Source organism: Pocillopora verrucosa, chromosome 5 (assembly GCF_036669915.1).
Source record: "Pocillopora verrucosa isolate sample1 chromosome 5, ASM3666991v2, whole genome shotgun sequence".
In the NCBI taxonomy this organism is placed as follows: Eukaryota; Metazoa; Cnidaria; class Anthozoa; order Scleractinia; family Pocilloporidae; genus Pocillopora; species Pocillopora verrucosa.
In genome coordinates, this window is record NC_089316.1 from 1,209,916 (window position 1) to 1,222,906 (window position 12,991).

At 39.0% G+C, this 12,991-nt stretch overlaps 1 protein-coding gene across 1 annotated transcript; it reads left to right on the top strand.

Moving 5' to 3' along the window:
* Positions 1–679: 679 nt before the first annotated feature.
* On the top strand, positions 680–8,731 carry LOC136276860 (uncharacterized). Its single transcript, XM_066167342.1, has 7 exons — positions 680–718; positions 799–1,134; positions 1,490–1,607; positions 4,963–5,691; positions 6,005–6,280; positions 6,889–7,122; positions 7,603–8,731. The coding sequence occupies exons 1-7, from the start codon at positions 680–682 to the stop codon at positions 7,941–7,943; spliced, it is 2,073 nt and encodes a 690-aa protein (XP_066023439.1). The 3' UTR covers positions 7,944–8,731.
* The last annotated feature ends 4,260 nt before the right edge of the window (positions 8,732–12,991 follow it).

Here is a 12,991-nt window from a genome sequence, read left to right on the forward strand (position 1 = left end):
TTACAGCAGTATACATTCTCATTCTCTTAGACTAATGTGTTCGATCATCGCCAATTTTTGTACCAAAATTTTGACGACAGTAGAAATTGTTACCTGTATTTTGGCGAATAGGATTTTGACCGCGATGCTCAACGAGCTTTGCTTGAAATCTCAAGACCAAAGGCCAAGTCTTAAGACCAAAGGCAGCTTCAGACAGTTCTCGAGCTATTTTGCAACAAAACTATAGAAGTAAAAAGTTCCTTTTATGAATTTTTTCAATTCTTTAACTCTGACTCCATTTAATATTGAGTTGTCCATTTTTGCACCGATTTTATGAGCATATGAATGTTTTAACATTTGCGTATTTCTCGTTTGTCTTTATTTTCTCTTTTCTTTCTCTTCACCGTAAACATCGATAAATAAACGACTACATCAATTCTGCTAATTCTTTGCACTTTAAAATGTATCATTTCATTGATCCCATAAGAAATATTCGTTATCGTAACTTCTACAGGTTTTGAAAGCAAAGTAGGAGGTGTGTCATCAGTTGTCCGTGATTATCAAAGAGAGAGAAGAAATGTTGCTGCAAGAACAATAACTCTGCAGCAAGTCCGCCAGGAAATCAACAGCAAGTTCAATCAGTCCTGCAGTGTAAACAACACGATTTGTCAGATAAGAACTGCAAGGCCTCCAGGTGCTCATGGGTATCCAGGGTACAAAGGAGAAAAAGGAGCCACAGGTAAGACCGGCTCAAGAGGCCCTCCGGGTCCGATCGGGGCTCTAGGCGCCAGTAGCAAAAGAGGACCTGTGGGACCTCAGGGAGTAAAAGGCGACAAGGGCGACAAAGGGTCCGTTGGAGCACCCGGGATTAGAGGAGAAACTGGAACCAAGGGTCGTCAAGGACAACAAGGATCTATTGGCTTAAAAGGAAGCAAAGGCAGCAGAGGATTGGTTGGTATTCAGGGACCAAAGGGAGAATGTATTGTTCCACTGAAGATCAGTGCGTATCCAGTATCTCAGGAAGTCTTTGTGGACGAGCCTGTAATATTTTACTGTTGGGTTCAAGGCCATCTTTCGTCCAAGATAAAGTGGCGAAAGCTTGGAGGTACTCTATCTAATGCTACTACGGAAGATGGTGTACTTCGAATAAGCAGCGTACAAAGGTCACATGCTGGGTTGTACATGTGTATAGCTCACACTGGTTTGGGAATGTTCCGAATAATAAGCAGATTGCACGTAAAAGGTACATAAAGAGAGAAATGATTACGAAAAGCTTTGTCTCGTCATCTTTAGCTCAGACTTATAAGATCTTCACCATGTTTGTTTTATGTCTGTTACGCTGATTTTTCTTTCTTCAGAACCGCCTAAATTTACCAACAGGCCCCCTACAGTTGTCAATACGTTGCTAGGAACTAATGTGACCCTCTGCTGCGAGGCCTCAGGCTCTCCTCGTCCAAACGTTGAATGGTTCCCGGTCAAAAAGTCTTCTGTCTTATATCCTGTTCTTTAGGAAGATGGATGTCTTCTAATTGAAATGGGTGAGGAAAACGTAGATTTCATCTGCCGGGCTAAAAACAGCTTCGGATTGGTAGAGACAAAAACCACGGTGATTGCAAAAATATTTAGAGGTAATTTTGGTGATTTACTTTTGCTGCAGAGCTTTAGAAATATGTAAAGCTCGTATCAATTGTCTTAACGGCACGGTATGTTTGTTAATTGAGTCCAGCATTTAAAAAGCATTCCAAAACCGCTCTTGGTTAGCTTATGGTGTAGTGGACTGCCATGCGGAAGGTCAAGAGTTCCACTCTAAGGGTCTTAAAATAACTGAGGAGAATGTGCTGCAACTACTATGACATCTGTTAGTGGTTAAACATTTTGGTCTTTTCGAGTAAGGACGATAAACTCCTACGTCTCTATGTGCTGGTTAGCAAGGGACGTTAAAAAACCCACGCACTTCTTGCAATTAAAAAAGTAGGCAACCCTATCTCCCAGTGTTGTGGTCTGGCCTTGTTATTATTTATACAGGCCCTATTTAACATGCTTTAAAGCTGGACTTGACCAGCAAGTCTAAATATCGCAAATAAAAAAATTAATATAGTAGATTAATAGATAAAATTTGCTGCTATTATAGGAAAATTCATTACCTGACGAGGGAATTCCGCGTTAAATTGGACGCGAAAACCGATATCGCACGAATCACTAAGCGATGAGTGCGATATCGACTTTCAAGAGCAATTTAACGCAGAATTCACGAGTCAGGTAATGGATTTTCCTTGAATCGCATAATTTAATAAAAATAAGAAAAAAAGAAAACTAATAATATTAATAATAAAAGCTAAGTTTTTCGTTTGTCTCACGATGTAGTCACGTGTGATGTAGATCGCGACGTTTCGTCTGCATACTGCTAGTCTTCTTCAGGCGATGAGGTCGACTGGTCATGCGTGATCTTATAAAGCATGATGCTCTGCTGTGATTAGTTGTTTTTTAACAGCTCTGATTGGTGCATTTCGATCCTTGCTGTACGTTCAGTAACTTGCTCCCTCGGCGGTCCGCTGTCGTACAGTTTTCCTGTTGTTGTGTTTTTTGATCGTGGGCATCCCACGCTTCTGGAATTTCTATTCCACTATCCCTGTTGATGTTGTTAGGGTGAAGTCTTATATGAATTGCCTCTTTGACCCTGCGCGTGTAGTAATAAGGGCCACGATCAATAAACTTTACTTCGTTCCAGAGTGGCTTGTGTTCGGTGTTGTGGGCATGCTCTGAAACAGCGGAGGTCTCGGTAAGGGTGAGTCGAATGCCTCGATCGTGCTCCTTAATTCTGTCTTGCATAGGTCTTCTAGTCTCTCCGATGTATACCTTGATGTATTCACCACGATGAATAACCACAACTTTTTTGTACGAAAGAAATAATATTGTTTATTGTTTATTGTGTTGATTCGCATCAGAAGAAGCAAAGATTTATTGTAACAATTTCAATAGTTCGAATGCAGTAGTTTGTTCACATCTAATTCTTGCGTATACTGCACGACTCGCTATAATGAATGCAGTAGAATTGGAACGAAATGGCTGGTTTTTTTTTGGTTTTTTTTTAACCTTTATTGAGGAAATTTTGTGTTTTGATTGAAAAGAACATCGACAAAAAAACTTGCAAATAGAATTAGTTACCAAATATGATACAAAGGATGCTTAAAAGGAAATTTTGGTAGGGGGGTCCAAATCTGCAAAGGGGGGTCCATATCCGCTAGCGGAGTTGGACCGGGGGGGTCCAAATCCGTTGTGACACCGGCATGGAATAATCAAACTAGTACTTCGCGCGTAAAGTGATGTATCTGATCAGGTATTTTCAGGGCGTTAATCACGTAGATTGTCAAATGAAACCAGATTTGATGGGAAATTAATACCCAGGAATCACTGTAGAACGTGAGCAAGCCTTCATTCCCAAAATTAAAACCGTCTTCAACGCTATGACCGTGTGCGATTTCGGTCCCTAAATGTACTAACAGAATGGCTACGACAATAATAGATCAAGCCTGCAAGTTGTGAGAAAAGTTTTTCCGCAGGTAACTGAACAGCAAACTCCATCTGAGACCGTTACTTTGGGCAATTTATCAAAAAGCTTGTATAGCTTTTTGTAACACACGTGTAAAGAAGGTAGTTAAATAGTTTCTTGGAAAGCAAATAAATATTTTCGCTTCTGGTGACTTTCATGACGATATCGCGTTTTGTGCAACAACTTTTCACTAGAGACCGTCACACTCCCGGTTCTGAGATCCAAGATAGTAATTTTTCTCGTCTAAATTAAAGAAATTGGTTAAATACTCCTCAAATTATTCGATTCTAAAAACTACGCATTAGCGTGCATGATACAGCTATGCCATGTCACACCTGTGATAGGTGATAATGACAATTCTATCGCACTGATTAATCAGTTTTCCCAGTGGTCTAGAAGTAATGGTATGTGTAGCAATCCATCTAAGTGCAAGGAAATCATTTTCCGCAAGAAAGGTTGTACAATAGAGTTTCCGATGGTGTCTGGAATACCACAGACAAAAGAGCTTACTATTTTAGGGGTAACATTTCAGGAAGACAGTAGGTTCATAACACATATTCGGGAAAAACTAATTAAAGCAAACAAGTGCCTGTTCATTTTAAGATCTTTAAGGAAAGAAGGGTACAATCAGGCCGAAATAGACCATCTGTTTCTAAATCTGGTTCTACCAAATATATTATACGGGCTGTCCGTATTTGGCGCTGTAAATTCCGAATTAACAACAATCCAATGTTTCTTAGATCGATGTTATAAGCGCAAGTATACATCCGATCACATTAATGTTTATGAATTGTTAGTTCAACAGGACACGCGTATCTTCAAGAATGTTTTTAATAATACAATACACCCTTTAAGAGCTATAATGCCAAAAAAGAAATTAACCAAGTACAATCTGAGGAAAGAGACAAGTCACCATCCTAAAATAAACACTGATAGGTTCAAAAACACGTTTGTTAATCGCTTAATTTTTAAACATAATCTAGTCTTATAATTTTTATCTTGATTTTCTCTGTAATTTATATATATACCTTCTTTTAATGTTGTAACATAGGATATGTGATTATTTATCTTATGACTTAATAAAGATTCAATAATAATAATAATAATAACTGTATGGTTATCGAAAACATCTGCATTCACATTACGGTAATGTGGGGTGACATGCATTCGTGCGTCAGACCACTAAAGAATGCAGATTGGATCAGGTAACATTTTGTTGAACCAAATCGAAATTATGACTCCTACTGTTTTAACATTCTGAAACGCAGCTGTATACATTCTCATTCTCCTTCATATTTTCTCATTTCTTTCTCTTCACCCTAAACATCAATTGATAAACGACGACATCAATTCAGCTGAAATTTTCTTTCGCATTTCAAAATGCATTACTTTATTGATCCCATAAGAAACATTTGTTATCGTAACTTCTACAGGTTTTGAAAGCAAAGTAGGAAGCGTGTCATCAATTATCCTTGATCATAAAAGACAGAGAAGAAATGTTGCTGCAGGAACAATAACTCTGCAGCAAGTCCGCCAGGAAATCAACAACAAGTTCAATCAGTCCTGTAATGTAAACAACAAGATTTGTCAGACAGGACCTCCAGGTCCTCCAGGTGCCCACGGGTATCCAGGGTACAAAGGAGAGAAAGGAGCCACAGGGAAAACCGGCTCAAGAGGCCGTCCGGGACCAATCGGGGCCCCAGGCGCGAGTGGCAAAAGAGGACCTTTGGGACCTCAGGGAGTAAAGGGTGACAAGGGCGACAAAGGGTCCGTTGGGGCACCCGGGATAAGAGGAGAGACTGGAACAAAGGGTCGTCAAGGACAACAAGGATCTATTGGCTTTAAAGGAAGCAAAGGCAACAGAGGATTGGTTGGTATTCAGGGACCAAAGGGAGAGTGTGTTGTTCCACTGAAGATCAGAGTATATCCAGTATCTCAGGAAGTCTTTGTGCACGAGCCTGTAGTATTTTACTGTTGGGTTCAAGGCCATCTTTCGTCCAAGATAACGTGGCGTAAACTTGGAGGTACTCTATCTGATGCTACTGTGGAATATGGTGCGCTTCGAATAAGTAGCGTACAAAGGTCACATGCTGGGTCATACATGTGTACAGGTCATACTGGTTTGGGAATGTTCCGAATAATAAGCAGATTGCACGTAAAAGGTAGGGTCTTTCACTTTTGAGCGACTTTCTGCTTAGCTTTCAGTTGTTCGAAATGTTAGGAGACGAACGTCGTTTGTTTTCAAAATAAGTAATGCCAATAATCTAATCATCATGGTTATCAGCTCTGTGGATCAAGACTTTTCTAATACCAAGAAAATATAACCTGAATGATTCTGGTTTGCCTTGTTTTCGGTAAAGCTGCTTGTCCACGAGCTCAAAAAATATGATAGGCTTTGTCACGCCATCTTTAGCTCAGACTTACGATCTTCTCCAATTTTTTTTTGTGTCTGTTAATTATTTTTTCTTTCTTCAGGACCGCCTAAATTTACCAACAGGCCCCCTACAGTGGTCCATACATTGCTAGGAACCAATGTAACCCTCTGCTGCGAGGCCTCAGGTTCTCCTCGTCCAAACGTTGAATGGTTCCAGACCCAAAAGTCTTCTGTCTCATTTCCTGTTTTCCAGGAAGATGGATGTCTTCTATTTAAAATGGTGAAAGAAAACATAAAAGTAGATTTCATCTGCCGAGCGAAAAACAGCTTCGGATTGGCAGAGACAACAACCACGATGATTGCAGCATTATTGGCAGGTATTATTTACCAGTTAATTTTGCTGCAGAGCTTTAAAAATATGTAAATGGAAGGTAATATCACTTGTCTTAATAGCACGGCATGTTTGTTAAATGGATCCAGCAGTTAAAAAATATCCCAAAACTTCCCTTGGTTAGCTCATGGTGTAGAGCGCCGGACTGATTGCAGTAAGTAGAGGGTTCCACACTTAGAGTCTTAAAATAGCTTAGGAGAGTTGCCACTACCATGACATCTTCAAGTAGTGAAACATTTTAGTCTTCTCGGATAAAGACGATAAACTTCTACGTCTCTCTGTACTGGTTAGCAGGGGACGTCAAAGAACTCACGCACTTCTCGCAAAGAGTAGCGAACATAGCCTCTGGTGTTGTGTTCTGGCCTTGCCATTATTTATACAGGCCCTATTTAACAAGTTTTAAAGCTGAACTGGGCCAACAAGTCTGACTATAACAAATAAATAAATGAATACAGTAAATACATTTATAGAGTTTGCTGCCATTTGTCCTAATTCACTCTTATTTGGGATCAAATTGTGTTCCGGGACCAACACCAAAATTGGTCCCTTCTAGATTAAGCAGTTAAAACAGGCTGCAAAATCTTTCATTTTCAGGTCTGGAGCAATCAGAAATACTGGCAAACAATGATCGTCACTTGCGCACTTTGAGTTTTTGGTTAGGATCTGTTGTGCAGAGCCAGTCCTCTTACTGGAAGCGCTGCTGGCGAGCATCAGTGGATGGTTGGGCCAGCACTACCTTCCACTCAAAGTGTGACAACAAAGGGCCTACAGTGACCATTATCCGTGTGGGAAAATACATCTTTGGTGGATACACCAGCAAATCATGGTGTAAGTGAATGATTGAATGCTTTCACTTAATTTTTTTATTTCATTGAAACTTGCCTCCTCTTTTTATCATTTGAAACTACATGCGGTAACTTATTTTCCAGAACTCATGTAAGCGACATAAAGTCTCTCCTCTAAAATAACTTGAACCTGAAGAAGAAAAGAAACTCTGACATAAAGTTTCTGTTGTCTGATTATCTGATTGGAATTAAATTTTGACACAAGATCGTGTTCGATTAGGAAAAGCTGTTCTCTGTATTTACGCAATAACTTCTTCTACCATAGAGAAAGGTTGAAGTCAAAAGGGAGAGGAAAGTTTATTCAATAGCTTTTCGTTTCATTGTTGTTGTTAACTAAAATACGCTCGTAAACGCCATTTCTCTATCGTTTTAAATGTTCTTCTGGCCAAGTGTTACAAATATTCACCTTCATCTCAGTTTACTGAAATAGTTTGTGACTCTTTTTTACCATTTTGCTTATTAGATTCCAATTGTGGGTCCCAGTACAGCTCAAAGGCCTTTTTGTTTTCATTGGTTAACAAGCCAGGCTGGGCACCAGTGAAACTGTCTCAAACAGGAAAGTATAGTTCTTATCGTCACTCCTTATACAGTTGTTCAAGATATGGACCCAACTTTGGTGGAGGATACGATATTAAGATTACCAGCTACGCCTCATCCAACACAAATTCTAACTCAAACCTTGGATACACCTACAGTCCACCATCTGGCCACAGTTATTTCAGCTCCTTCACCAAATCATTCCTGGCAGGAAGTTACAAATTTCAACCTGATGAAGTTGAAGTGTTTTATGAAAGTACGAAGTGAAGTAGCGATGACATTCAAAACTCCTGTTTACACCTATTTACCAACAATCGAAGCAGACTTTTCTGCCTGGGTTGCCTGTGGGCTAAGGTGAAGTGTTTTATGAAAGTACGAAGTGAAGTAGCGATGACATTCAAAACTCCTGTTTACACCTATTTACCAACAATCGAAGCAGACTTTTCTGTCTGGGTTGCCTGTGGGCTAAGGCCACAAACTGAGATAAAGCTTGGACAGATCAGTTTAGGTAGTAGCACTAAACTGTGCTATTATATATACAGGTATCATCATTTTTAGTCTTTGGAGAGAGTTCGCAAATTGATCAAAGTAAACTCGTGATCAAAGTGAACTCGTGGATAAACTGTGAAGAATATTATAAGAATAGGCAGTGATTGTACTAAACTGTCAATTATTCTGTGATTCCAAGATACAGAATCAAGCCATTATCTCCAAATTGATCCGCTTTATTTAACATTTATTTCGACCTGATGAAGTTGACGTGTTTTATGAAGCTACTTGGAGCAAACAAATTCCTATTTACTGACGATGGAGACAGCGTTTCCAGTGGCTTGTGGCCACAAAGATCAGACTTGAACAGATCAGGCTTGGTAATAACACAAAACTTATCAATTATGTATACGGATACCATCATTTTTACTCGTAGGGGAGAGTACGAAAATAATATGTAAGCTCTCCCCAGTCTCATTTGGCCGTGCTAACGCTATGAAATTTGCTCATCGAATTCTCATATCCACCATTAAAAAGGGTGAGATTTGCGTCATCCTGCACGATGATATTGTTGCGCAGTATTTTTCGAGCCTTGTAGGGCGAGGGAAAATATGAGCAATGGGCAAAATGTCAGATCGTATTATTTGTCAAATCATCGATGGAGATATTTACTATTGCACGATTATTCCATTTTCTATTATTTCGGTGTGACCTTTGTGTTTCTCAGCTTTCAGTCCGTGCTTTTGCCTTCTTCTACAATGTAATGTCGGGGCATATTTTGTATGTTCCGTTGCCCTTATATGGTAAATGACGTCATAGTGAATAAGATGCTGAGATCCATTATACATTATACGTTAAATGGCAAAGGCGTCAATTTGAGTTTTTGTCTAAAACAGGTCTGGGCAAGTACTACATCAACATATCACAATGCAAACTACGTTCACGTTAAGGTTTTTATTTGTGGAATTCTTTGCTTGAGCTGGATGTTGAATTTGAACTAATCCAAACACTGTTCTAAGTTCTAATATAGGGAACTGATCTTACTGACCAAAGCCATTCTGTGAGACATAGACTGGAAGAATGACTCACTTAAACTTGAACAGATCAGGTTAGGTAATAGCACAAAACTTAGCAATTATGTATACGGATACCATCATATTTAGTCTTATGCGGAGAGTACGAAAATAATATGTAAGCTCTCCCCAGTCTCATTTGGCCGTGCTAACGCTATGAAATTTGCTCATCGAATTCCCATATCCACAAGTAAAAAAGGGCGAGATTTCTGTCTATTTTGCTATTAGAGGTACAATAAAATCGAACGAAAAGGATAGTTTGATTCTAATTGAATATTTCTTGCATGATGACATTACCGTGTTGCGCAGTATTTTTCCGAGCCCCGTAGGGGCGAGGGAAAATATGAGCAATGGGCGAAATGTCAAGTTGTATTATTTTTCAAACCATCAATGGAGAAATTTATACTTGTACTATCATCCCATTTTCTATTATTTCGGTGTGACCTTTGTGTTGCTCAGCTTTCAGTCCGTGCTTTTGCCCTGTTCTACAATGTGAGGTCGTGGCATATTTTGTACGTTCCGTTGCCCTTATATGGTAAATGACGTCATAGTGAATAAGATGCTAAGATCCATTATACATTATACGTTAAATGGCAAAGGCGTCAATTTGAGTTTTTGTCTATAACAGGTCTGCGCAAGTACTACTTTAACATATCACATTGCAAACTATGTTCAAGTTAAGGTTTTTATTTGTGAAATTCTTTGCTTGAGCTGGATGTTGAATTTGAACTAATCCAAACACTGTTCTAAGTTCTAATATAGGGACCTGATCTTACTGACCAAAGCCATTCTGTGAGACATAGACTGGAAGAATGACTCACTTACCTGCCTTCATCATAGTTTTAGTCCTAACACTGTATTCCCCGTGCTGCCCACCAGAAATATCAAAATATGTTTGAAAAACACTCAAAGAACATTTGCGATAGTGCTTCGTGTAGAGTAGTCTATAAGGTGATTTCAAAAACAAAACATTTTGTCGAAGATATTATATTAATTCCAAGACAAGTGTTGAGCTCTCAGCCTCATTTGACTCTTATTACGCAGCTTTAATAATAAATCAGCCTAGCTTCAACAGGTAATCTGTCTTAGCGAAATTTAATAAGCTGACGTCTACGATGGGAGTATTGTCAATGAGTATGCAGACGTTTTTTTCCCTCCATCTGATTATTCATTTTCCTTTCACTTCTATTTCATACTCACCCCTGCACTAAAGAGAACATTCGGTCAAAGACCTCCTCTTAAGAAATTTAATCTGTATTGTCTGACAACTGTGTAAGTGATATTTTAAGCTAAAGGGAGTACACTTATACAGCTCAGCGCTGAGAGAGTAGTTTCATCTTCACTTGCGTTTTTGAGCTACATCAGTCCCCGCCAACGAACTATATTCTTCCTCGGCTGTTTTAAAGATCGCCAATACAGAAATGGATGCAAAGAGGAACGTCCGCACGAAATCTACTGAAAAGATCAGCAGAATTCCCTTAGCAATTTCAGTGACTTCTTTGACTCTTGTGACATTTTTGTTTATGAGGATCGAGTTTGTGTACAACAATTCGAAAGCGCTGGAAATAAGGCTTGAAAACCGAATTCAGCGGATTGACGATGACCTGAAAACAAACATAGAGAGAATAGTGAAGAAGAGGTTACAAATTTATGAAACTGCATCCACAACAAGGAGAAAGGAAAAGCCTGATGTTATCTTTAGTAAGTCATTGCCTCAGATCTGTTAGCTTTTAATAACCAACGTTACACTGCATCACAGCACGAAATGATTTATCGTTCATTTGCTTCTCAATTGAATAAACAGAATAATCGCTATAATTCTATTGCCGTTGATTGTCAAAGAAGACAGAGCGAAAATATATCTTAAGTTGTACTTTATTCAATCCAGACAGACGTTTCTGTCTAGGTTGCCTCTGGGTTAAGGTCACAAACTAAGATAAAATTTTAACAGACCAGTTGAGGTAGTAGCGCTGAACTGTCCAATTATGTAAACAGTTATCATCATTTTTAGTCGTTGGAGAGAGTTCGCAAATTGATCAAAGTAACGCTATGATGAACTCGTGTATAAACTGTGCAGATTATTATAAGAATATGCAGTGATTGTAGTCAGCTTTCAGTTATTCTGTGATTTCAAGATACAGAATCAAGCCATTATCTCCAAATTGATCCGCTTTATATAACAATCGGTCCGCCATCTTTAAGAAGATATATGCAATGTATTTCGACCTGATGCAGTTGAAGTGTTTTATGAAACTACTTGAGGCAAACGAATTCCTATTTACTGAAAATCGAGACAGGGTTGCCTGTGGCTCATAGTCACAAAGATAAAGCTCTAACAGATCAGGTTAGGTAACAGCACTAAACTGTTCAACTATGTATACCGGGTATTAGCATTTTTAGTCGTAGATGAGGGTACAAAAATAAGATGTATGCTCTCCCCAGACTCCTTTGACCGTGCCAACGCCACGAAATTTGCATATCGAATCTCCTGAGATTCTCATATCCACAATTAAAAAGGGCCAGGTTTGTGTGAGCTTTGTTATTAGGGGTACTATAAAATCGCTCGAAAAGGACATTTAATTTCAATTGAATTTTTCTTGCACGATAATATTTGCGAGTTGAGTAGTATTTTCCGAGCTCCGTAGGGGCGAGGGAAAATATGAGCAATGGGCGAAATGTCAGTTCGTTGTCTGAGTTTAGGTTTACCACTACACTTCTAGTTATTTCGATGGACATGGATGGACTCCATTGGATTCCATCCGACGATTGGATATCGATGGAGTCTATAGGACAACAATTCGACCCTTCCCAATAGATCTGGATATTTAAATCAAATAATTGTAATACCCCACCACATCAACAGACTTCTTTAACAGTGAAACGTAAACAAAAATTGGGCTGTTCTTTTAGCAAGATAATTTCGTCGGACAAGTTGCAACGTACTCAAATGAAAAGTTCTGTTTGAAATAGTGATAATTTTTTATAGGTTATTAAACATCCATTTATTCCCTTTTCTCCGGGGGTTGGAGAGTAAGTTGTTTGACTCGGTAGATGACAAAGGGATTTGGCTTATTAGGAAACTGCTGTCAAGAGGGCGGAACAACGGCTTGGGCCACATTGTATATACCGTTTACGGCGTGCACACATATAGAATGTTATAACAGAGAGCTGAAGAAACGGAAAGTTACGAATAGAAACAAGATTACTTATATTTGGCCCAAGTGTCTCCTTAAAGGAAAACATTCATTTTGGCGTATTGTTCTTCTTGCCACTCATGAATTAACAACAGATGTGATTCACCAATAGCGCGCGTTCGGAATGTTACGGACTTGAGTCAGGAAACTGGGTCGAGTGCATCAAGTCGAGGCTAGCAGGTAGGCTTTATGCATCGATTACTTCCTTGATCAAAGTACTGAGTGCAAGTGCTACAACCAAGACTTTATTAACTGCTACAACCCAATAGTGTTGAAATATCACCAGCCAATATAAAAGTTGACAAAAACGGCATCAACAACAAAAACCATTTTTATTGTGCTCTTTATCGAGTATTAGCAATGTATTGCATAGAAAATGACTACTTACAGCAGCCATTTTTCTGCTAATTAGTATTGTAATAATAAGAGGGTACCAGCACCTGGAATAACTACGCAGCTAAATATGAGAAGGAACTGGATTAAGGTAAATTGCATATTTATAACGGAGGAAGAGTATGGCCAACACATACAAAAACTATGTGAAAAACTACATTACACA